Here is a 24,640-nt window from a genome sequence, read left to right as displayed (position 1 = left end):
TTCTGTGGCTGTGATCAGTTCAACTCGTGGATTTGTTTCAGCATAACAGCAAAGTTCAACCTTTTTGTAAGGATGATTTTCGCTGCTTGGGTGAGTTGTATGTCAGACAAATCTTTCACCTACTTGTCCACATCCTCGGTGTGGCATCCTTCTCTCTTATGGCTGCTAGGGACACTCTCTGTATTTTGCTATGGTTTCCGATGCAAAACAAGTAAGTTGATCAATGGTCTTTGATCAGTGGGCTTTGATCAGTGGTTGTTGATCAATGGTCATGACAATTTGCATATTAATGATCAAGGAACTGACCTCACATCTCATTGTTCATTCAGCGGGCTGGTTTCAGTTATTGTGCAAAGTACCGTTTATAAGGTTGGGGAAACCTGCAGCCAGCTGAGACTGAAGAAGTCACTTGGATGAGTGACGAAACGTTTCTCCCATTGAAAACGCTACGTCCAGATGAACAGAATCAACCTTTTGGGATCCCTTAAAGCAGGGGTGTCCAACTCCAGGCCTGAAGGGCCGGTGTCCTACAGACTTTAGATGTATCCTTGATGTAACACAGCTGATTTAAATGACTAAATTACCTCCTCAATATGTCTTCAAGTTCTCCAGAGGCCTGGTAATGAACTAATCATTTGATTCAGGTGTGTTGACCCAGGGTGATATCTAAAACTTGCAGGATACCAGCCCTTGAGGCCTGGAGTTGGACACCCCTGCCTTAAAGAGAGTCCATGAGGTTGCCAGACCCTTAGTGGAATGTGCACACAGGCCAGCAGGAGGCTTAAGACCCCTACTAGAATAGGCCTGGGGAATTGCTCCAACTATCAGTGGGAAAGACGCTCTTTAGGCACAGGCTTTCCTATATGTGGTTTAGCGCAAGATACAAACAGCTGGTCACTTTGTCTAAAACTCTGGGTTCTGTCCATATGAATACGCAGAGCACAGACTGGAAACAAGGTATGCAGCCACTGTTGCTCCTCTTAAGAGAAAGGCAGCAGGTAAAAGGCCGGCAGTTCCATAGGGGAAAATATCCAAATAACTTTTGGGGAAAAGGTGGTGTTGAGTGGCATACTGACCTTCGTATTATAAGGGGAGCACTGAATGCACAACCTCTACACCGAGGGAGCGTGGATTTTTCCTACAAGCTTAGCTGAAGCTAAAACAATCAATAGAGCTGTCTTAAAGGACAGAATTTTTACCTTCTTGGCTGAAACCATCCTGGGGAAAAAGTCTAGGGAGACTCTTACATGACGGTGGCCATCACAGTGAAGGTCTAGTCCCTGTAAGACCACCCACCTCTGAAAGCCTCATGTCCAGTAGCATCGTCACTATAGAGGAAGCTAGCAGGCCTAGCAGTATCTGGCACAGTTTTAGGATAACTCGTATTGCCTCTGCGAAACATTGCTAGGGTGTATAAAAGCATTTGAGTGACAAGCCACCCCATGGCAGTTGGGGGCTGCCACCAGCCAGTCGTTGAAGTATGTGGCTACCCGAAAGCCTTTTCCCTGAGCTTGGGCCACTGCTGCCTCGGTGCATTTTACAAACACCCTTGTGAGAGGCCAAAAGGCAGGACCACAAACTCATATGCTATCTCCTGGAAAGCAAATCTTAGATACTTTCTGTGTGGGGATATATGGGGAGGTGGAAATAAACGTCCCACAGTAAAGTGTGGGTGAAATTAAGGTTTCCAGCAATGCAATGTGAATGGTCTCTGAACACAAGGCAGCTAGTGTTGGATACTAAAGCCCTATGCACTCCTTTAACTGTTTGATCAAGTTCAGAGTGCACACCCACACTTGAGCTATGCTACGGTTGTCTTTATGTAGTGTATCCATGGGTGTTATGTCAGCAAAGGCCCTATAGCTCAGTGGTTAGAGCACTGGTCTTGTAAACCAGGGGTCGCGAGTTCAAATCTCGCTGGGGCCTAGTAAATGTTTTGGTCCTCCTCTAGGTGGACACATAAGCCCCTTTTCCCTTAGAACCTACTCAGATCAACTCGGAACGACTGGTTTTCCATTACAATCAAGTACCACAGAAAGTGCGTTGTTGTCATTATAGCAACTCGGCTGAGCATCCCATGACGTATTTGGTATGCGTAACAAACGCTACAGCAAAGGTGGACGTCGATGTGACTTTATACCTGTTGCTTGGTCTGGGACTTTTTGTTAGAGTTGGGGACAACAGCGTTAATTTTTGTAGCCATTTTTCTCCGGTTTCAAAAATGGTGGTTTTGAGTTTCATAAACGAGATGCTCTAATCACTCACCGAACCCTTACAGGCTGGCTAAGTGACGCCCATGTCAGGAGAGGCTAGGGCCTCCCTATATAATAGGCTGACATAGCATCAGATGTAATTCAAAACAAGCCCACCTTTTCCTCACTTCCCTAGCAAAGAGGGTGGTCTGGTGAAACACTCGCTCATACTACTCATAGAACCGGGGTTATAGACATAACCTTAAGTTCTCTTTCATAGCATTCATTTTGTGTCACACTAGGGGGACAAATACTAACTCCCGGATTGCCAGACATGCATGTTTAGAAGACAACTGTCCCCAGTAGTACTTCACAGGGAAGAAGCTCCCAGCTGTGAAGAACATGCACTGAGGACTGAATGTGCCTGGTTAGGTGCTGTTATATCTAGCCTGTAAAATCTAGCAAATGTGTGAGGTGAGGCCCAGGATGCAGCTGCACACATCGCCTGGACAGAAACTCCCTTAAAAAGAGTCTTGATGCATTCTTAATCATCCAGGTAATTAAATCTCAAAAGGTTGATTCTGTTCATCTGGACGTAGCGTTTTCAGAGGGAGAAATGTTTCGTCACTCATCCAAGTGATTTTTTCAGTCTCAGTAGACTGCAGGTTTCCCCAACCTTATAAACAGTAGATTGCACAATAACTGAAACCAGCCCACTGAATGAACAATGGGCTGTGAGGTCAGTTCCTTGATCAATAATATGCAAATTGTCATGCCCATTGATCAACAACCAGTTCAAAGCCAATTCGTTGATCAAAGACCACAGATCAATGGCCATGAGTACCATTCACAGAGAGTTGGGGAATGGCTGCAATCACAGCATTTTAAGATGGCAAAAGACGTACCATTAGGTCCCCTCCTTGATTCAGAGATGGTCTTTCCCTTTTCACGTAAATGGTAGGGGTGCAACGATACTCGTATCGATATTGAACCGTTCGATACAGTGCTTTCGGTTCGGTACGCATATGTATCGAACAATACAAAAATTTTAATTTATTTTATCAACTTTCCGTCTGACGATGCTGTCTGTGTTGAGCGCTCAGTGGATCTGCGCTCGACAGTGCAGCCTAGGCGGAGGAGTCGAATGCAGATTCACTGAGCGCAGGGCAAGCTAGCGAGACAGAAGTTAAGCTCTCCTTGCAACATGGCAAATTGAACCTCCCCCACACTCATTCAGATCTGGCGTTTGGAACTATTTTGGTTTTCATGTGAAGTATGACCCTGAAGGTAAGCGCGTCATGGACTAAAGTAAAACAGTATGTTGGATGTGCCACGCAATGCTCAATTACATGGGTGGGAGCTAGTGTGTTAGCACAGTTAGGCAGTTAGCTCGTTAACGTGTTGGCTGTCCAGCCCCACGCACGGGGCGATCTGCGGTAGCTCGTTAACGGAGATTTGCCGTGTTGTGGCGTTAACGTCATTTCAACGAGATTTTTTACACTGACAGCACTAGTGGGAACACAACGAATATGACTGCACATTTACGCCGACATCATCCTAGTGCAAAGACAAGTGGAAGCAGACAAAAACAACAAGCACGCATGCTACAAACTTTAACCGAGTCATTTGGACAGCCGTTAGCACAGGATTCTCCTTATGGGGACCTGATATGTTTAATATGCTGCTGAGACTATAGCCCAGAAGAAGCGTATAGTATAGCTTTTATTTTGGAAAGAGCCATTTCTCTGTAATAAACACTCTTTTCCAAAGATGAGTGATTCCTCAATCAGATACAGGGCTCGCAAAATCGCTAGCCCGACGTCCCGGGGCTAGCGATTTTTCCAGTCGGGCTACCAAAATCTATCTCTGCCCTGCCCGTCGGGCACTGTCGCACTGACAGAGGCGAGGCAGCCGGACATTGGCGCCACCGGGCCCTCTGACCACCACCGGTAGGCAACGGGTGAGGACACAACAAAGTGACAGCCAAAGAAAAGCTCACCACAAAACGGAAAAGTTATGACAAATCAGACTATAAGGCAAAAAGAAAGTGCAGCTTTATGGTTTCATGGACAAAGAATTTCTGTGGCTGCAATATGACAAGCTAAATAACCAGGGCTGCACATAAGTGGTCTGCAGGTGCGCATTCGCTGTCAAAATAAAAAACGCGCACAAGATAAGAAGTTGCAACGCGTGTTTGCGTACATAAGATTTTCAGGAGGAGGACAGACATTTGTTTAGAACTCTTAAAGATGTCGAAGAAGCTCCTTTAAGCAATTACTGTGATGTTCCTCCACCTCCAAAGAAATGTCAAAAGGAGTCCGAACCACAAAAGAAGCACGTATTCTCGGAAAAGTAGTTGCAGGAGGTGAGCTGGCTTCAAACAAATGATGAACGCACAGAGATGTGGTGCGGAATGTGCCGTGAAAATTTAATAAATGACAAGTTAAAAAGGCATGAACTTTTTTTTTTGTATCGAAAAAATATCGAACCGTGACACCAAAGTATCGAACCGAACCGTGAATTTTGTGTATCGTTGCACCCCTAGTAAGTGGCCTCCTTGACTCTCCGTTCAAACCAGCATTCCTACCTGTCCAGGATGTGTACATCCTCATCATTGAAAGAGTGTCCACTGGTCTGTAGGTGTAAATAGACTGCGGAGTCCTAGCCTAACGAGTACTACTTTAGAACCGGGGTTATGTTTTGCATTTTGTGTCACACTAGGGGGACAAATACTAATTCCCGGATTGCCAGACATGCCTGTTAAGAAGACAACTGTCCCCAGTAGTACATCACAGGGAAGAAGCTCCCACCTGTGAAGTCTCATGTCCAGTGGCATCGTCACTACAGAGGAAGCTACAGCTGCTAAGCTATCAGGCCTAGCAGCCTCTTGCACTGTTTGAGGCTAACTTGTGTTGCCTCTGTGAAACTGTGCTAGGGATGGCTGTATGGCCTTAAGATAGAAATGCTCTCACCCGGAGAAGTCTAGACCTGAGCCCTAAATGTAGATGGTCTCAATGTACTCTCTTTTACTAGGTAGAGGATCATCAGGGGGTCCTTTGTCCCTCTTTGGGGGACCCACTGGGTTTAAATCTGGGACTCTCCACCATTTGGATGAGAGGTGAAACATCTTCAAGCAACTTAAAGAAGTCCAGACGCTTTTCTTTCCAAGCTCCTTAGACTACTCTCTTCCACGTTTATCTGAAAGCCCAAATTCCCCGGGTGGTGTATAAGAGCATTTCACTGACAAGCCACCCCCTGGTAGTTGGGGGCTGCCACCAGCCTGTCGTCGAATATGTGACTAACCGAAAGCCTTTTCCATGAGCAGGGCCACTGCTGCCAAGGTGCATTTTACAAAACACCCTTGTAAGAGCACTCCTTTAACTGGTTGATCAAGTTCAGTTCACACCCATGCTTGTGCAATGGTCTGATTGTCTATATGTAGTGTATCCATGGGTGTTACTTCAGCAAAGGCCCTATAGCTCAGTGGTTAGAGCACTGGTCTTGTAAACCAGGGGTCGCGAGTTCAAATCTCGCTGGGGCCTAGTAAATGTTTTTGTCCTGTACATACCCCCCCGTCCTCCTTTAGGTGGACACATAAGCCCCTTTTCCATTAGAACCTACTCAGATCAACTCGCCACAGCTTGCCACGATTTGGATCAACAGCCTTTACTGTTAGCTAAATGATGCCCATATTATATAGGCCTTCCTATATAATAGGCTGACATAGCGTCAGATGTAATTCAAAAAAGCCCACCTCTTCCTCACTTCCCTAGCAAAGAGGTTGGTTCGGTGAGACACTCGCTCATGCTACTCAGAGAACCAGGGATAAAAACATAACCTGAAGCTCTCTTTCATAGCATTCATTTTGTGTTTCACTATGAGAGAAATAGCGATTTAGTTAGTATTTTGTGCTTAGAAATATTAACTACCAGATTGCCAGACATGACTAGAGATGGCACGATACCACTTTTTTATGTCCGATACCGATATCATAAATTTGGATATCTGCCGATACTGATATGAATCCGATATAGTGTTTTTTAATCAACAAAACTGTTTTTTTAAATATCTTGCTGCATTTTGTATAAGTTCATACTCAAGTTTAAAACAACAACTACACTAAAGCTATTCTGTTATACCTGTATGCAAAAAAAAATATTTCATAGTTCAGCAATACTGATCAATCTAATAAACTTAAACCTACACCATCCTCCCTATTCTGGTATTTTAAAGAGTACTTAGCGTAAATATTAAGCAACCTAACTAATAGGGTTCCAACTCCCAGCAACAACAAAAATAAATAAATAAAAAATAGGGAACCACCCCTCACGCTCCACCTCATGATGCTTAATCGACGTAATCAACCTTAATTTGATGCAGTGTGAAAAAAAATGCACAGAAATCAATTATTTTTCAAGAAATATTAAATAGATTCAACATCTTTCCTCAACAAAATTGCAGACTGCACAGATGGTACCTTCCCAAAGGAAAAAAGTACTATAGCTTACTAGGGTATATATATTAGACTTAATAGTCACTATATACAGTAATTGACTTCTATTCCATCCATCCATTTTCATCCGCTTTGTCCGGGGCCGGGTCGCGGGGGCAGCAGCCTAAGCAAAGAGGCCCAGACCTCCCTCTCCCCAGCCACCTCCTCCAGCTTATCCGGGGGAATACCAAGGCGTTCCCAGGCCAGCCGAGAGATATAATCTCTCCAGCATGTCCTGGGTCTGCCCCGGGGCCTCCTCCCGGTGGGACATGCCTGGAACACCTCACCCAGGAGGCGCTCAGGGGGCATCCTTGTCAGATGCCCGAACCACCTCAGCTGGCTCCTTTCGATGTGGAGCAGCAGCGGCTCTACTCTGAGCCCCTCCCGGATGGCCGAACTTCTCACCCTATCTCTAAGGGAGAGGGCCAGCCACCCTTCGGAGGAAGCTCATTTCTGCCGCTTGTATCCGCGATCTCGTTCTTTCGGTCACTACCCACAGCTTGTGGCCATAGGTGAGGGTAGGGACGTAGATCGACCGGTAAATTGAGAGCTTCGCTTTTACACTCAGCTCCCTCTTCACCACCTATCGGCCCCCCTGGCTAAACTTTGCTAGATCCGCCCCTGCACAGTTACCAGCGTCAGCTACGTAGAAAAAGATCCTGGTGTAGAAAGTAATATTAAATAAATTCTAACAACAGCTTATCAAGCTTAAACGTGCTGCTGTTGTTCAGCCGCTGGTTTCCTCTTTCTGGTGCAAAGTGGGCCAAAAACAAACCAGAGAGACGGACTCGCGACAGAAAAGCCGATCAGCTGATCATTAAGCAGTTTCATGATTGAAGTAGCAGCAGGAGAGGCAGTCGCTTGTTAAGCTTAACGCAGGAATGCTTTACAAACATTCAGAGATGGACTTACACACTTGCTTTACTTCTCTCGGGGATAACTTTGTCGGAGATGAAATGCCGGGTTGCTAGCGAAGCTCCAAATGCTATCCAGACCACCAACAGGTCCGGCATGCCACAGCTGCTCTATCAGGTGATGCATACTGCTCCGACGTGCTAACGTTCTGAGGTGAGTTACGGTGTGTTGCAAGTTTTGTGAGGTGCTTTTGTGATATTTAATGGATCGGATTACATTTTTTATTTTTCTCCGATATCCGATCCAGTAATTTAGGTCAGTATCGGACCGATACCGATACGTAATATCGGATCGGTCCATCTCTAGACATGACTGTTAAGAAGACAACTGTCCCCAATAGCACTTCACAGGGGAGAATGTGCCAGGTTTGGTCCTGTTACATCTTGCCCATAAAACTGAGTAAATGTGAAGACCCCTGCTAATATAGGCCAGGGCAATTGCTCCTACTATGCAGTGGGAAAGGCGCTGTTTTGACATAGGCTTTCACATATTTGGTTTCCTTCGTGCTCTCAGTAGACCTAACCACTATCTACCAATATAAAGCCATCACCACCTATTTAATTGCAGGCTAACATAAAAGTTTCAATTTTTTTAATCGCAAGTCGTAGACTCCTTCCAAGAAATACCTGGAAGTCAGCCAAATACAGGTTAATCACTTTGGAACCCCATTTTATTGGCTTGTAGGTCATAGTTTTAAAGGACAGGTCAGGGAGCGGCACAGTGGCCCAGGACAGAATCTAGTTTTTTTTCTCACTGAGCTCCCCTTGTTGTATGCTTACTACTCCACTTTTCATATGTACACTCTTTAGGGAGGGTGGGGTTTGCAGTTTCACTTGCCCACTTATTCTAAGGTGACTCCAGGACAGATTTTTACAAATTTCCTTTACAAGATCTAAGGGTTGAGACCAGCTCTAGGACTCTGTGGCGGGGTTTGTGTCCACTCATACAATTCAACTGGGGAGCTTTCATGTATGAGAGAAATACATTAACCACTACCAGTCTTGTTGTCTGGGACGTTAAAAATAATATTTAAACACATAAGTTTTTTATATTAGCAAATTAAACAAGTAATACATTTTTTTTTATCTGTGATGAAAAAAAGATCTTGTTCTGACACAGATTTTTTAGATATAAGAGTGTTGGAAAGCTATTTTTAAAAATGGTTTATAATAATTAAGCGTGCAGGTGATAGCGTCCACAGTTCATACATCTGTCTACTTCAAGATACGAGAGACGGAGTAATAAAATGACTCTCGTGTGTGTGTGTGTGTTTGGGAGGGGGGGTGTTGTTAATGTGTGTGTTCAGCAGATAGCTCTACGCAGTCGTCTGACATTCCCCCTGACAGCTCTGAACTTTTCACAGTGCCAGCACTGTCAGGTAGAGAGGGAGGAGAGGCGAGAAGGGGGAGGGGAAAACAACGTCAGAAGACCGGATCGGACCGTGAGCAGAGAGGCTGTGCGGGCTTCTGTGTTTTGGCGCAGCAAGGCTTCTGTCTGTCCTCCCATCATCACCTGGTGATGTGTTAAGAAGGTCAGGCCTGTCTGTGAGGGCGAAACCTTACCAGAGCTTCCACGCGGGAAACCAGGCTGATACCGTCCCGGCGTGTGGATTGAAGCATTAGCCAGACATTTCCACGGGTCGCTTACAGTGTTTCTTACACAGCTGGATTTGTAACTTCTTCTTCTTTTAATCTTACAAAATCTTCAAATGCTAAAGCTTTAATTCATGCTGCACATCCGACTCACTGATTTCTCAGCCACTATTTTCTGCTAACTTAACCGAACACGAGTTCAAGGTTTAGCCAATTAAAAACATTCCTAATAAGCATATTTAACTCAGGAGTTGCAGCGTGCACGAGCTGCTTTAAAATTGCAAAGGGTCAGTGCACACCAAGAGTTCATCTACAACTATTAGAGTTAAAATTAAAGCTGCTTTTCCTACACTTGATATCCATTGTTTCTAATGTGGCAAAGTTGCAGGTGATAATTTCTATAACATGTTTATTAGCATGGCTGTCTTTTGGCCATTATTGCTTGTTTACAAACTGCAAGGTGCCTGCTTCTGTTAAGAGTGCTTTCCCAGCATCCTCATTTCCTATCATCTCTTTGCTCGCATGACAACACTCCTCCCCAAAAAAGTGTTTTTCGTGTTTTGGTGTGCACTCAGGCAGACTCACAGGTCACAGTGTTGCATTTGTTGAGCTTTTCAGCCACTAGAAACATTAAAACTTAATGTTTGGAAATTGAAAAGTCATTATTTCAGGGTATTTCAGTCAGCAACTACACTCAGGTAAGCTGCAGCATTTAAATGATGCTCATTTGATACTAAGGGGTCCAAAGTGTGTCAAGAAAATATCACCCACATCACAAACAAGAGCAGCTTGAACCAGTGATATGAGGTAGGGTGGACCTGTGCTTCCATGCTGTTTATGCCAAATTCTGATCCTACCATCTGAATGTCACAGCAGAAACCAGGATTCAGTGGACCAGGCATGTTGTGTGCTCAGAGGTGCTCTTCTGCATACCTTGACTATAATGAGTAGTTAACTGAGTTACTGTTGCCTCTGGGCATTCTCCTCTATGGAAGCCCGTTTCCGCCACTAAAAAAAAAAGTATCCATAACTCGAAATATCGACTTATTAACTCAAAATTTCAACTTATTTTCTTGAAATTTTGACTTATTAACTTGAAATTTTAAGAAAAGTAACTCGATATTTTGAGTTATCTCTGCCATCAGTAATCTACGTGGACTGCACACTCAAAACCGGATCGCAACAAACTGGCGCTTTCAAGAGTACGTTTGCTGATAGTAACACCATGTGATTCAGCTCATAACACAAGCATTTCATCATTTGTGACGCTACGCTGAAAATAATCAGCAATTTGTGCATTCATGACTGGCTGTTATACTGGTAGCTTAACTGTAGCATTTGTAGCTGAGGGCTTCCGCTTCCGAGTAACAAGGAAATTACGTCATTCATGTAGATTACTGATTATTAACTCAAACTTTTGAAAAAAGTCAACATTTCAAGCTACTTTTCTCAAAATTTCAAATTAATAAGTCAAAATTTTGAGAAAGATAACTCGAAATTTAGAGTTTTGGATACTTTTTTTTTTTTTTAGTGGCAGAAACGGGCTTCCATACTCCTCTGACCTCTGGCATCAATAAGGGATTTCAAACTAGAGAACTGCTGCTCACTGGATGTCTTTTTTTTTTCCAGTCCATTCAGAGATGATTGTGTGGGAAAATCCCAGAAGATCTACATTTTCTTTAACACTAAGATCTTTCTGTCATTCAACGTTTATAAGATATTGCTTACGGTCTGTTCTATACACCTTGATTTGTAGCTTCATCTGCTTTTAATACCACTTTTAATTAAGACGGGCAGATGCTCAATTCCTTAAACATCTTTAATAACACCACTGTTTCTCACTCATTACCTGACCGTTTCCTCTCTGACTTACAGTTTTGATCAAGTGACAATGATATTAAAACTCTCTGATCCATAGAAAAGTAGGCTTTTCATTCATTTTGCCCTTAGAGTTTGACCAGCCTGTGAAGTGTAGAAAATAATTTTTCTGCCGTATTTTGATGATCAGTTTCATCTTAACCAGGTCATCTTGACCACATCTACAAGCCGAAATACACTGAATCGCAGGTGTGTGATTGCCTGATTAGATATTTACATTAATGAGCAGGTGTGCCTAATAAAGTGTCTGGTGAGTGTAAATAAAGCAATAGAATGATTCGGGAAACTAAAAACAGTTTTGGGGCAGTATGCTGGTGATCTTACCGTAGATGCTTTGGAGCACAGAGCTCTTACTCTGTGTTGGCTTAGCAGGTTGAGCTCGGATTTCCACCTTCTTCCTGTTATGGGTGTAGTTTGAATGTCTGGACTCCACCTCTTCATGGGCTTTTACCTCCCTCCGTCTGCGTGCACAAAACCTGCAAACACACATCCACACAAACACATGCACGCAGTTCTATAAAAATCATCTCTAACAGCGTTCAAAGCTTTAAAAGCTGGCAAGTCCTCGCACTAATTCTCACTAAGCGTAAACAAAGTAAACAGTTTACTCAAGGAAATTAATAGGCAACATATACACAATATAACTGTGAAGCTGAGGAGAAACAGAGGGCCTCCTGCAGTGGACTGGCATCCACTAAGAGAAACGCAGTGTGTGCAAGACAGAGAGAAAAGCAACGAGAGGCTTCTGGTAGCTATTAGAGCAGCCCGGCTGAACTTTTAGCCTCTTGTTAAAATACTATGAAACTTCTAGATTACAGCCTTTATGTCCCACGTCTTCTTGTCTCAACCCTCTCCCACGCTCTCCCCCCCACTGCTCCACTGTTCATGGCATCCAGACTAAAGACGGGGGCGGGAAAGTATTCACAAGGGGGCACATGTGGGTGCCACATGGCACTGCCCCAAAATTTTGAATGCTAAATGCGGTCTGAATCGCTTCAAAAAAATTCATTTGTCCCAGCATCGATCAAGCATTTAAATAACAGTTTTTAAGATTATCTGCAATGTGTGTATTGAATGTTGTGATAGGCCCCTTTTTAAAATCTATTTATTAATTTCTCTTTTCTTTTAATGTTTACTGACTCTTAGTGAAGGCAGCTTCTGTGACGGCACTTGAGTCCACAAAAAATTTCCCTAAGGTGACAATAAAGTGTGCCTTATGATATCATACTGCGCTGCCAATCTCCCCCAACCCTCCTGGTACAAACACAAACACGATCAAGGAGAAAAATGTAAACTCGCCTTCTCCAGGCACGCTGGATGATGCGTGCAGCCTCGTTCCTCCTCCTGCGATGCTCCTTGTTGTACTCCCTGTGTGCACGTGTTGACATTGGTGTGTGTGCGGCAGATTGAGCCTTTCTTGGGGGGCTTTTGTGATCTACAGATGAACTCCTTCTTAATGAGGCTGAGCGAGTTTGGTCTTTGGTTGTGGCCTTCTCTGAAGTACGCGCCTTATGTCGTCTGTGTTTTTGTGGAGAGGTGTGGGCATTGGTAATTGCCCGGGCAGTCTGCACGCTCATGTGAGCATTACTCTTTTTTAGAGGCATGCAGTCTCTTCTACCGGCCTCAGTTTGGTCCACAGAGGAAACCGCTGTGGAAGGACTGGGTGAGTTTGACAAAAGTCGTTCCCTGAATTTGGGCATGGAGGGAGGTGTGGGTCTGAAGCCGGAAGGGGAGAGAAGTTCTGTCAGCCTTGTGGTCTGCAGAGCATCGGGGGAAGCATCACTGCTCACATGACTGCAGCCCAAAGCTTCAGGACAATCATGCGGTTCAGCTTCTTTACCTCTTCTAGAGGACCTGCTTTTGTGAACTGGTTGGAGTGGAGTTGAAATGAAAAAATAAAGATCATGTAAATGAATAAAACACCACTGTCTGTACTGTTTAGTCAAGATGAATGCATTTGCTCAATTAAAAGTTCATTTTAAACACCTAAAAAGTGTTTAAAATTAGTGTTTAAAAGTACACCTCTGTGCAATATCAATTTAAAGTCAATGATTCAAAATGCATTATTTCACAGAGTTAAATACTCCAGACTAAACTGACTATACAGGCTGCTGACCAACTAAATTGAGTCCACCTCTGATTTCTAGTTAGTTAATTGCATGAATGAGTTTATGAAATTAGCTTTGAAGACTGGAACTTCTCTCATTTTGGATCTGATGTGCTGTGCATATCTGTATATTTGCATCATGATTATACAAAATAATTTTTTTAGTGAAATTAAAAAATCTGATTGTCATCAAAAAGATGGTAAAGGACACGGGAAGATAAGTGAGCCACTAAAAATCAGCAAAGACTGAGCTGCAGCTGCAGAAAAGAACAGAACGAGCCACAAGATCACTAATCAGAAGTGTGGTGTAGTGGTTGTCCACAGACAGCGTGCTACTGCACAGCTTTGAAAGTAATTCAGACACAAGGGAGTCAAAGCTTTGTTGACAGCTTGGACAGTGTAAAGGACTGTCTACGATGGAGTCCAGCAAGTTCACTGCAAACCTGAGCGGGAAACTCAAAGGCAGTGGTTTGATGATATCAGACTCCATGATGGCAACAAGTATTACAGAAAATTATCAAAACAAATGAGCCAAATATTCCTGCATCACAAAGATCCAAAGCACACTGGCAGAATCGGTGTAAAGTAAAGTAAAAACTGGCCAAATGTGTTGCATGGCTTGAATCTAACAGAACACATTTGAGGTATGAAGGTGAAAAGCAGAGGAGCACAATCCTTTCCGCAAAGACCAGCTGAAAAAACGGTCCCAGGAGAATGGCAGAATATATCCTCAAATAAGTATGCAACAGTGACATCCATCATTCTGAAGAGGATTCAGTGTCTCATCAAAAAGAAAGGCAGACTTACAAAGTACTGATAAAACACTTTTACTGACTTCTGTTGCAGTGTGGTTTATATTTTTATCTATCTATCCATCCATCCATCCACTGACGCTTATCCTTTTTTAGGGTCGCGGGGGGTGCTGGAGCCTATCCCAGCTGTCCTAGGGTGAGAGGCAGAGTACACCCTGGACAGGTTGCCAGTCCGTCGCAGGGCTAACACATAGACAGAGACAACCATTCGCACTCACATTCACTCCCGCATTCACACCTTGTTTGTTTTTTTTAACAGGGTAAAATAAAGACAAGGGATGTGATTATGGTTAGTTATTAAAGCGATATTGCACAGGCGTGTCCTCACTTGTAAGCGCATTAACACTTACACTTCAGACTAAATTTGAGGATTTCTGTATTTTTGTACCTCTGTGTCTCTCCTCTTTGCTCTTAGTGCGTTCAGCTTTGGATGATTTCTTTGTTTCCACAGACGAATCATTCAAGGATAAGTCCTCTATAATGCTCACTAAGGACAGCTTTTCTTGCTCTGCTTTCACGGGTGAAACCCTCCGTTTCTCTGCTGTGGCCCCTGAAACTTGCTGCACGGCTTCTCTCTTCCGCTGTTCCTCTTCTCGCTTTCTAAACACAAAGAAAACCAAGCAAAAAATGCAAAAGAAACCTCGTCATTTGGTACAGGCAGTATTGTAGGTTTCTGGTTATTTTCTAACTCTGGACCTTTTTTTAAGAACATTCCTGGACGTCTTCTATACAGCTTGAATATAATCTGATAAGGATATTAGCTTATCATTAGTAATATGTGGAAAAAAAGCTTTGCTTAAAAGGCATGTCTAAATAAAACTGCCTGCTTGGATTACCATAAAAACCTGAAGTCAATGTGCCCTCTGAAAACAAATTTACTTGTCAAAAGTGTTGTTTAAGAGAATAAAGATGAGACTGGTGAGCAAATGGCAGAAGAAGAACGAGTCGGAAGAGGCAGACAGAGAGGAGACGTATGTGTGTGCTGGGCTGACAGAAAGAAAGATAGATATGGAGAGAGTGTGACTGCTTCAAAGGCAAAGTAAATGTAATTTGCGAGACACAGTGTGAGACAAACAGAGGGATGTCAGTGAGTAACTTCTAATGAATATAAACACCATGAAGCCATGTAATCAGTGATTACAGCTTAAGTGTGTGGTGGTTCTGGGTTTGTCTGGGCAACCAAATGTTAACCAAACCAAATGTGTTAATGTTCACTAAATAATAATATTTTCAATTCAATTCAGTCAGACACCTGTTTATATTGTAGGGTAAAGACCCTACAATGTTAGAGAGAGAAGTCTGATGAGCCCCTATGAGTAAGGACTCGGCGACGGAGGGGAGGAAAAACTTCCTTTCCTCTGAGTTTGAGGTGAAGCTCACTCGGATTTTAACTCATCCAAGAGTTTTAGGAGATCGACCTATGATGTCAATTTGAAAATCTTATGTCACCTCATTCTCGATTTATCATATTCATAAACTTGGGTGTCCCTCAGCTTTTCACAGAAATGCAACAGAGGTATGCAGATGCATGCTCCATGTATCCTTAACATATACCTATGGGGCTTGATATTTCAGATTGATTATATGAGTAGAAAGATTCAAGAAGCTAACATGGGAAAAATATGTAAGTACACTCACTGCAGCATTCTGGATCATCCTTTCAGGGTGTTTTAGGACAGCCCGATAATAATACATTCCAATAGTAAAGCCTGTATGTTTAATATGCGCACTGAAGGACATATCTTGGTCAAAAATAACTCCAAGATTCCTCAAAGTGTTATTGCAAGGCAAGATTATACCATCCAGTGAAGAGGTCAGATCTTTATGTCTTTAAGACATGCTTGTAGTTTAACTAGTTGCTGTGTGTCACCTGGCTTCATAGACAAATATAGCTGGGTATCATCTGCATAGCAATGAAAATATATGTAATGTTTTCTCATAATGCTTTCTAAGGGAAATAATATAAACAGTATTGGTCCCAGCACAGGACCCTGTGGAACTCCCTCAATAACCTTTGCGTTTGAAGAAGACTCCCCATCTACATGAACAAATTTGAGTCCGTCAGACAGATATGATTGAAACCCCTGCAGTGTATTTCTTTAATACTGTGTATTCTAACCCATGTATACAATATTGTGGTCAACAGTGTCAAATGCTGCACTGAAACCTAGCAGAACAAGCACAGACATGAGTCCACTGTCAGATGCCATAAGGAGATCACTGCTAGGCTCTGTTAACGCTGGTTAATAAAAGATAGTTATGCCAATTCCTTCACTTTACCATTATACCTATAACTCTGGCATGACCCTATATGTGTCTCTCACTTGGCTGCATCCTTGCGCAGTTGCTCGTGTCGCATGAGGAGCTGCTTTCTCTCCCTGAAGGCCTTGCGGACAGTGTAGCCCTTGTAGACCGCCTGGATTGAGGCGGCAGCGATGTCCTGGATAGCTGCTATGGACAGAGCACCATGCTCCAGCATGAACTGAGTCACCTCACTGTGCCCCCCCAGCAGAGCATAGTCCAGAGGGGTGTACCTGCACAGCATAAACAGTGTGATTCATACATCTATTTTCCTACTTTTTAAGCTTCACCTCGGCTGCTTTCATTGTGGTCTCAGTTCTCACCTCTCCTCACTGTGCTCCATTTGATTGGGAAAGGCATTGTAGCCCAGCAGCAGTTTCACAGCGTCAAGGTAGCCATTGTTACATGACCAGTGGAGAGCGGTCCGGCCCTGGACCCCCATAAAGAAAAAAACAGCATTAACGTTGTATGTTTAAACCTTACAAAAAAAAGTCAGACATGAAAGTGTATTCAAGCAAATACAGGCAATTTCTTACCTCCTTGTCCTGTATATTAGGATCAGCGTGGTTCTCCATGAGAACAGCCATGCAGGTGATGTAACCACCGTAAGCTGCGCACTGCAGTGGAGTCCTTCCTGCATGATCCTGCAAAAAGTTTACACAGCAGATCAGAAGTTTTGGAGCTACGACATAGACAGCTTTGAAGTTCACAATGATCAGCCATATGCTTTACGCTGGACACGAGAATCCAAACTGTTTTTGGTCGTTAATGAGGACAAAATCCAAAATTCATGTTCAGTATGTAACTAGGAAGTCACTCGGTGCTGTATTAGATTATCCATAACAATGTTGTTTTATGATTATTAACCAGAGATAGTTTCTGTTGCTCTAAAGAACGGAACACACAGGTGAAACACTACCAAATGAAAGCAGTTTAAATGAAATAGAAGTAACTGTAACAAAAATTTATGACTAAATGTTTCCAATTGACCATGACAATTTAATATGACACACTACTGCAGCAGCACGTTGGCTTTGGTTAAACTTTATTGCATTTTGCTGCAGGGCTGAGGTAGAGGGTGAGTGGTCACGCTTCATATTAAAGAAAAAAACATCCTTTCATCCCCTCTCCTGCTCTAGTATGTTCACTGTAACCTTTTATTAACCTGTAATTTTAAACTGAATTTGGACGATTTAATCCTAATGGTTACTTTATCAGTTATAGTTATCTAGTGTGTGAAGGAGGCTATCAGTAGGCTGAAACAAAATGAACCTATCAGACAGATAGCAAAAACTTTAGTAGAAGCCAAATCAGAAACCTGGTACATTCTTAAAAAGAATGGTGTAGTGGTTAACATATAAATTAGACACCTGAAGGGTCGCTGGTTAGATTGCAGTCGGAGACAAAAATCCCTTTTGGGGTTGTGTCAGGAAGGGCATCTGGTGTTCCACTCTACCAAATCAAACTTGCAGAGATACCCATTTTGGCATGGCTGCCATGTTGTGAAACACCAAAAGGACTAAAAACTAAAACTAGAGTGTGTGATGAGGATTATTTCCAGGATTAAGAAAAACAACTTTACACCACCTATCTGAATCAAGAACACACTTGACGAGGTAGGAGTATCACTTTCCAAGTCCACAATTGAAAGACACCCTTTATGAATATGAAGACAGAGGGTGTACAACAAGGTGCAAACCATTGGTTACACTCACGAACAAGAAGGTCCGATTACACTTTGCAAGAAAACTATCTAAAAGAGCCAAAACAGGTCTGGAAGAATTCTAGGATGGATGAAAGCAAGATGAACTTGTACTAGAATGATGTGAAGAGAAAAGCCTGGAAAAAGAGAGAAACAACTCATGATCTAAAGCATACCACATCATCTGTCAAACATGGCAGAGGCAATGTTATGGTATGGGCATGTATGATCCAGAGGAACTGGGTCACTAGTGTTCATTGATGATCTGGCTGCTGATAGAAGTTGCAGGATGAACAGTAGAGTGTACTCTTTGCTTAGATTCAGCCAAATGCTGTCAACAGATCAGACACACTTCACACTGCAAATGGATAATGACCCAGTTATTTAATGGAGAGACTGACAAACAAGCAGCACATCTGGTGGATCATCATAGGAGAGGAAACACAACATGTCTATGGCTTCTTTTGTTTGTTTTTAAGCCTTTAAATAGTCTTACCCCACCCTAACTACGGTAAGCTCTTACATGTGCACTCACCATGCTGGTTGCTCAGGTCAGCTGATCAGCTGCTCCTAGATAATGCGAGGGCACAGCAAAAGCTCAGAGGGAACAGATCTTTTGCTGTGGCAGCACCTAAGTTGTGGAATTCGCTGCCACTGCATATTAGACAGGCTTCTGCACTGCCCATTTTAAGTCACTTCTTAAAACCTACCTCTTTTCACTTTCCACAGTGTGAGAGGTGATTTTCATTGTTTTAATTGTTTTTGTATAAATGGTTTTGTATATTTATTCTGTTCTTAAGCACTTTAGTCAGCACTTGCTGTTTCAAATCTCTTTATAAATAAGACAGCTTAGCTTAGCTAGGCTTCTATACTTTAGACGCCCGTTGCCTGCAAATGATTTTAATCCAAGTATTAAAAACAACTACTCCCTTAGTGAAATATGTTTATGCATACCTGTACATTGGGACTTATCCCATTCTCCATCAGTATCTGACAGACTTCAGCGTTCCCTCCTAGAGCTGCCCAGTGTAGAGCAGTGTGACCATCTACGTCCACCAGGTCAACACGTGCAGAACCTTTATTCAAAACATTCGCATGACTACAAAGACCACAGGAAAACTGAAAAAGGAAATAAGACTTTCCCGAAATTACTGAGAAAGTGTAACTAACATATGTTAATGAACACTCACCTTTGATCAGTGTTAGTATGACATCTCTGTGTCCCATCTCACAGGCACGAAACAGTGGTGTGTGTTTCATGACATCCAGAGAGTCAACCATTGCGCCCTTCTCCAAAAGCAGCTTCACTGTGCTCTCATGGCCTGACAGGGAGGCCGCATGGAGCGCTGTTTAAACACACACACACACACATGCACATGATAAAACATGATGTCCTGAATCACTCCTCAGGTCTGTCCCTTCTTTTTCTCCACATCACTCCTTTGACTGATGCTCCTGTTTGGGCTGTGGCTAAAGCCTGGTCAGTGAAGGGTTAAACAGGGGGAGACATTTAATGAGGAGTGGTGCACTTAATCCTCCTTGTGGAAATCCCACCTTGCCCTCACTCCAGTCCCCAGACAGTACAGACTGGAGTCAAGTGCATGGAAGTGATTCGGTCATTTACACTGCCCTTCACACTGTCTAATTAGCATGATTCAACCGTTGCATGTAATTCATGCATAAACAATGACCGTCGAGCAGAGGGGCTATTGCCATGGAGATTATAGGTTCAAATAGCCCCGGGGGGTCAAAGCGTGGCGGGAAGTCATGTGCGCCTGCATGTATGTGTGTTTGTCAAAGGACAGTGCTGGCAGTAGTGCGTGTCTGTGACGAGCTCACATTAATTTTGCTCACAGTATCACTTCCCTCTCTCCTGTGATCTCACTGCCTCTTTTGCACTTTTGGGGGAATCCCCTGTGACATCATCATCCCAACTTTAAAACAAGCAACCAGTAAGGACAAAGGTATGTATGTATGTGTACATAGAGCATTAAGACCAGGGAAATTATGTCATCATTCCCTCGAAGCACACAGAGGACAGGGGAAGTGGGCCAAAGCAGTTCGGAGGAGCTTTAGTTCCTCCTCTGGTTTGTCAAGTCCTCACCAGTGCCACCGTACTTGTCTGCCATGTTGATGTCAATGTTTGGGGTGAGGGCCAGCATGGTGCGAATGACATCGTCACTGCCCTTCCCAGCAGCCCACATGAACGCTGTTCTCCCCTCTAGATCGGGCTCGTCTTTCACCGACGGATGGGACAGGAATACGCCAACTGTCTCCTTCATGCACACAGAAAGAAAAACGCAGGTTATTTGTGTTGTTTTTTGGACCAAGGTGAAGATACTGAAACATAATTACAACAAACTAACAAGATGAAGATCTGGTTTATTATTCTGCTGTAATTTAAAACAGGCGTTTGAATAATCAAGCGTTTAAACTGTCTGGTGTAGGACTTTCAAATATCAGTAACACTTGTAAGAGTCTAAGTTAAATAGTTTCTCATTTATAAGACTTTTTGTCAATTTTCCATTAAGGGGACCTTGAAGACCTTGGTGGATATAAGCCAGATTTCAATGGATTGTTAACATAAGCCCACTCTACACCCCTACAAAGTTTTATTGGAATTATTTCAAAACTTTTTGAGACATCGTGTTTACAGACAGCACGACAGGAAAACACTACCAAAACACAACCTCCTTGGCGGAGGTAACAATATGTGAGTCAGTGACTCACAGCATTGTTGCTTTGTGCCCCATAGTGCAGAGGTGTTGCCCCTTGGCTGTCTGAGGGAATAGTGCCTGATGTGTTCCTCTCCAGCAGCAGGTGGACAATTTTCGCATGGCCTGAAAAAGACACGTTTTTCATCAGAGGGACATGCTGGGAAACAAGGATGTGAAGCGCCAGGACGACAGCTCAACCACACCATCTTACAGATGCAGCGTGTGTTTTTGTTTGTACAGTTAACGTGACACTAAAGAAATAAACAGGTCACTATCACACATGCTGTCACCCAGAAGTTTGGAGTCATTTTTGATGTAAATAAAGGCTATTCTGAGCGACAAATATATGAAAATACGTCACAAACCAGCAAAAAATTGCTTGTATGACGACTGTTTAATGATGTTTTCAGTTGTGCCCCTGTGAGATGTCTTATTTTAAACCACAGACGTGGTTTTGCACCTCGGCCTCCCACTTCTCTTTCTGTTCTGGTTAAAGCCAATTTTGCACACTTTTGAGACTACTGAGTAGTTCCCACTTTTCTATGAAATCATTTGTTTGTTTGCTTTAACTGGTTTTTAAGTACAAGACTCAGTTTCTCAGAACTTGTATATTGTGAAGTTTCTGAAGGAATTTTATTTTATTTTCTGTGTGACTATGATCAAACCCATTTAGGATGATTTGCCACACGCCCAAATAGGCACATTTTTTCCTTTTTTTAAAAACAGCACATTTGCTATCTGCTGTGTTAACTTAATCGATTCAAGTCTCACTGGAACAGGGTGGTTGCTGAAATGTGCGTCTGTATTCCTTCCACAGACATTCAGTTAAAAATGACTTATGATTAATGACAGTATTAATCTTTGATGGTCACTTATAACATTTCTGATCTAAAAAGCACTTCAAACTTTTGAGTGAAAGTGTAAGATAACTGGAAGTGTTCACACAATAGGACTAAATAAATAGAACTGCTGGAGGAACCAGAGAAAAAGTCAGGGTGTTGCCTTCACACCACACATTTTAATGCCATTTTATCTGATCCATTCTTCTTCTTTTGGCTGCTCTCACTAGTAGTCATGAAATCTGACCATGTCTCTGTCACACCAACCCTCTACAGGTCCTACCTTTCCTACATCCATGGACCTCCTATGAGTACTTCCTCCTCTTCCTCCTGTCTGTGAGCTCCAGCGTCAACAACCTCTGTCCAGTATACCGACTATCCCTCCACTGCATATGTCCAAATCATCTTAGCCTTGCCTCTCTAACTTTGTCTCCTAAACATGTGACCCCAGCTGTCCCTCTGATGTTCTCATTTCTAATCTTGTCCATCCTTGCAACTCCCAATGAAAATCTTAAATTCTGCCACCTGCAGCTCGGTTTTGTGTCAGTGCCACCATCTCCAAACCATACATCATTGCAGGTCTCACTACCATCTGCACTCTTGTTGCTGTCCTTCTGTCAAAAATCACCCCTCATACTCATAACACCCACTCCACCCTATCCCTACACTCTTCTTTACCTCTCTTGTGCACTGTCTTTTGCTTTGGATTCGGATTGACCCCAGGTATTTCACCTCATCCATCTCCACTACCTCTACTCCTGTATCTTTACCTTTCCACCTGTCTCCCTCTCATTCACACACATGTATTCTGTCTCGCTTCAAGCATCTTTCATTCCTCTTCTCTCCAGAGCATACCTCCACCCTTTTACCTATTTTTCACCTGCTCCCTGTTCTCACTACAGTGTCATCTGCAAACACTGAAATGGAGTAAATGGACACTTCTGCCTAACCTCATTTGCAAACCTGCCCATCACCAAAGTGGCTGAGAGACTGAAACCTAAGCTGCTAGAAAGGAAAAAATGTGGATTCTAAATTCGACTGGTAGTTTAGCTTTTAAGGATATAATTTCTAAAAAGCCTGAAATTCTTGCAGGTTCTTGTAATAATAAACTGCATATAAGATGTGTGTCAACTCACCCAGCAAAGCAGCCCAGTGCAGCGGTGTTCTGAAGAGGTTATCATAAGCTGTTACATTACAGCCCTCATAAGACGTCAGCACCTCCACTACTGCCTCGTTGCCATCAGCAACGGCAAAGTGAAGGGGCGTCCGACCCTCATAGTCCTGCCAGTTCAGCAGGGACTCAGTGGGTGCTGCTTCCTTTACACAAACACAGACAGTAACAAGAAAAGATGCAAACATGCAGGTTTGATGTGTGAGGATGGGAAATGAAGACAAATGAATTTGTGATCGTGTGTGTGGATATGGCGTGTACCAGTATACAGCGGACAGTTTCTGTGGCACTGGGCTCCTGACTGTGTGCAGCCCAGTGCAGGGGGATCTTGCCTTCACTGTCTGGGATGCCGATGTTGGAGTCGTGCTTGATCAGAAGGCGAACGTGTTCTGGTCGGTTATAAAAAGCCGACCAGTGAAGAGCAGTTTGCTGTCGACAGAATGACGATAAAAGATGACACAAAGATTTGTCAATGGTGCTAAAATTAAAATGGGCAGTCGTAAGACTGGGTTTGAGGTTTCCACTTCAAAAAAAAAATCACTACACTATGATACAGCCAGAAAATATGAGGGAACGTGCTACACAAAGCTCATATTGAAGATCCACCAGTGAGCTGAGATTTAAACCTAGATGCCGACAACTGAGCTATTCTGAGATTTGCTGAAACCACTGTCATCTGACACGATGATGCATATTGGATTATTACAAAACTAACTACTGATGTCAGATACACATCAGGTTGAGCAGACAGAGAACACTGTGTGTTTGTGGTTTTATCAGCAAGAACACAGGACAAAGCTACAGCTTGTTAAGCTTTTCACTGAACGTGTTTATGTATGTATGACTTAATGTGTGTATGACTTAAAACCGCCGCTGCATCTACCAAATGGCTTTGAGTGAGTCTGTTTGAAGGTTAATGGCTTGACGCCCTGGCTGGCTGTTTTGTGACTGAGAACAGTTATAAAGACAGATGGATATTTACGCACTCTACTCCACTACCTTATTCTTGTCCTGTGTGTCAACCTCTCCAGGTCCAATATGTTTGAGGAGCAGGGCGAGCGCTTTAGGTGAGGGGTGTCTGGTGGCCAGGTGGAGTGGGGTCATTTCCTCTAAATCTTTCTGCAGCCAGTTAGCACGCCTGGACAGCAGCAGCTTCAGGAAACGCACGTTCCCCTGCAGCAACCAAGAGGGACAAACTGTGCTGATAAGAAGCTCAGAAATCGCCAATTCTCCTCAACATTAGTCATGAACCAGCAACAATGACACACACACTCCCACACACACACACACACACACACACACTCCCCGGGCTTTTAGCCGCGTCTGGTTCAATCCACAGGTCATCCATCTTCGTTCCCTCCTCCTGCCTCACTCCTCAGTGTGTGTGATGAGCTGTTAAACAGTAAACAGCAGCACTCTGCCTGCCATCCCCTCCTCATCATCGTCATCATCTTTATACTCACTTTTTTGGTCTTTCACCAGCAGGCCACTGGGTGCAACAGTGGCCACACAGCAGCAGTGCGAGGGTGAACATGTGTGAGGGTGTTTAGTATCGTTCTGTGACCACAAAGCCACAGACTGACAGATCTATCTCGTGTGTGAGCATGCATCTAGACTCTAAGAGAGTGTGTGTGTGTTCCTGTCCTCCTATTCTCAGTCCAATTAGATCAGTAATCCCTTGCCTCTCTCGCTGTCTCAGCCACTTATTGATCAGATGTCAAAGAGACAGGGCTTCCCATCACTAGCATCCCCCAACATACACACACTCCCCATCTACGAGACAGATCCTAGTAACCTATTACCTTCCCTCTCCCTTCAGTGATATGATGATCCTGTATCAGTACACTCTAATAAAAGAAGCTGCCAATAAATAACAGAGAGGTAAAGAGATATTATTAGCACCACATCCCCGTTGTTCTCAT

At 43.3% G+C, this 24,640-nt stretch overlaps 1 protein-coding gene and 2 non-coding genes across 3 annotated transcripts in view; 2 read left to right on the top strand and 1 right to left on the bottom strand.

Moving 5' to 3' along the window:
• Positions 1–24,640, bottom strand: part of invs (inversin) — a 36,970-nt gene that overhangs the window by 3,995 nt on the left and 8,335 nt on the right. The window contains exons 5-17 of the mRNA XM_026183965.1: positions 23,718–23,891; positions 22,980–23,147; positions 22,684–22,864; positions 20,722–20,831; positions 20,096–20,267; positions 19,182–19,337; positions 18,946–19,067; positions 16,826–16,933; positions 16,613–16,719; positions 16,313–16,522; positions 14,377–14,588; positions 12,369–12,936; positions 11,394–11,545 (exon numbers count right to left, since the gene is read on the bottom strand). Of these exons, the coding sequence (XP_026039750.1) occupies positions 11,394–11,545; positions 12,369–12,936; positions 14,377–14,588; positions 16,313–16,522; positions 16,613–16,719; positions 16,826–16,933; positions 18,946–19,067; positions 19,182–19,337; positions 20,096–20,267; positions 20,722–20,831; positions 22,684–22,864; positions 22,980–23,147; positions 23,718–23,891 (2,440 nt within the window). The remainder of the gene's footprint in view (positions 1–11,393; positions 11,546–12,368; positions 12,937–14,376; positions 14,589–16,312; positions 16,523–16,612; positions 16,720–16,825; positions 16,934–18,945; positions 19,068–19,181; positions 19,338–20,095; positions 20,268–20,721; positions 20,832–22,683; positions 22,865–22,979; positions 23,148–23,717; positions 23,892–24,640) is intronic.
• Positions 1,854–1,926, top strand: trnat-ugu (transfer RNA threonine (anticodon UGU)). The gene has a single exon. It is a non-coding gene; the product is annotated as a tRNA-Thr (tRNA).
• trnat-ugu (transfer RNA threonine (anticodon UGU)) lies at positions 5,662–5,734 on the top strand. Its single transcript has one exon. It is a non-coding gene; the product is annotated as a tRNA-Thr (tRNA).

This window comes from Astatotilapia calliptera, chromosome 11, assembly GCF_900246225.1.
Source record: "Astatotilapia calliptera chromosome 11, fAstCal1.2, whole genome shotgun sequence".
Taxonomy (NCBI): domain Eukaryota; kingdom Metazoa; phylum Chordata; class Actinopteri; order Cichliformes; family Cichlidae; genus Astatotilapia; species Astatotilapia calliptera.
This window is presented reverse-complemented; position numbering and strand designations above follow the sequence as displayed.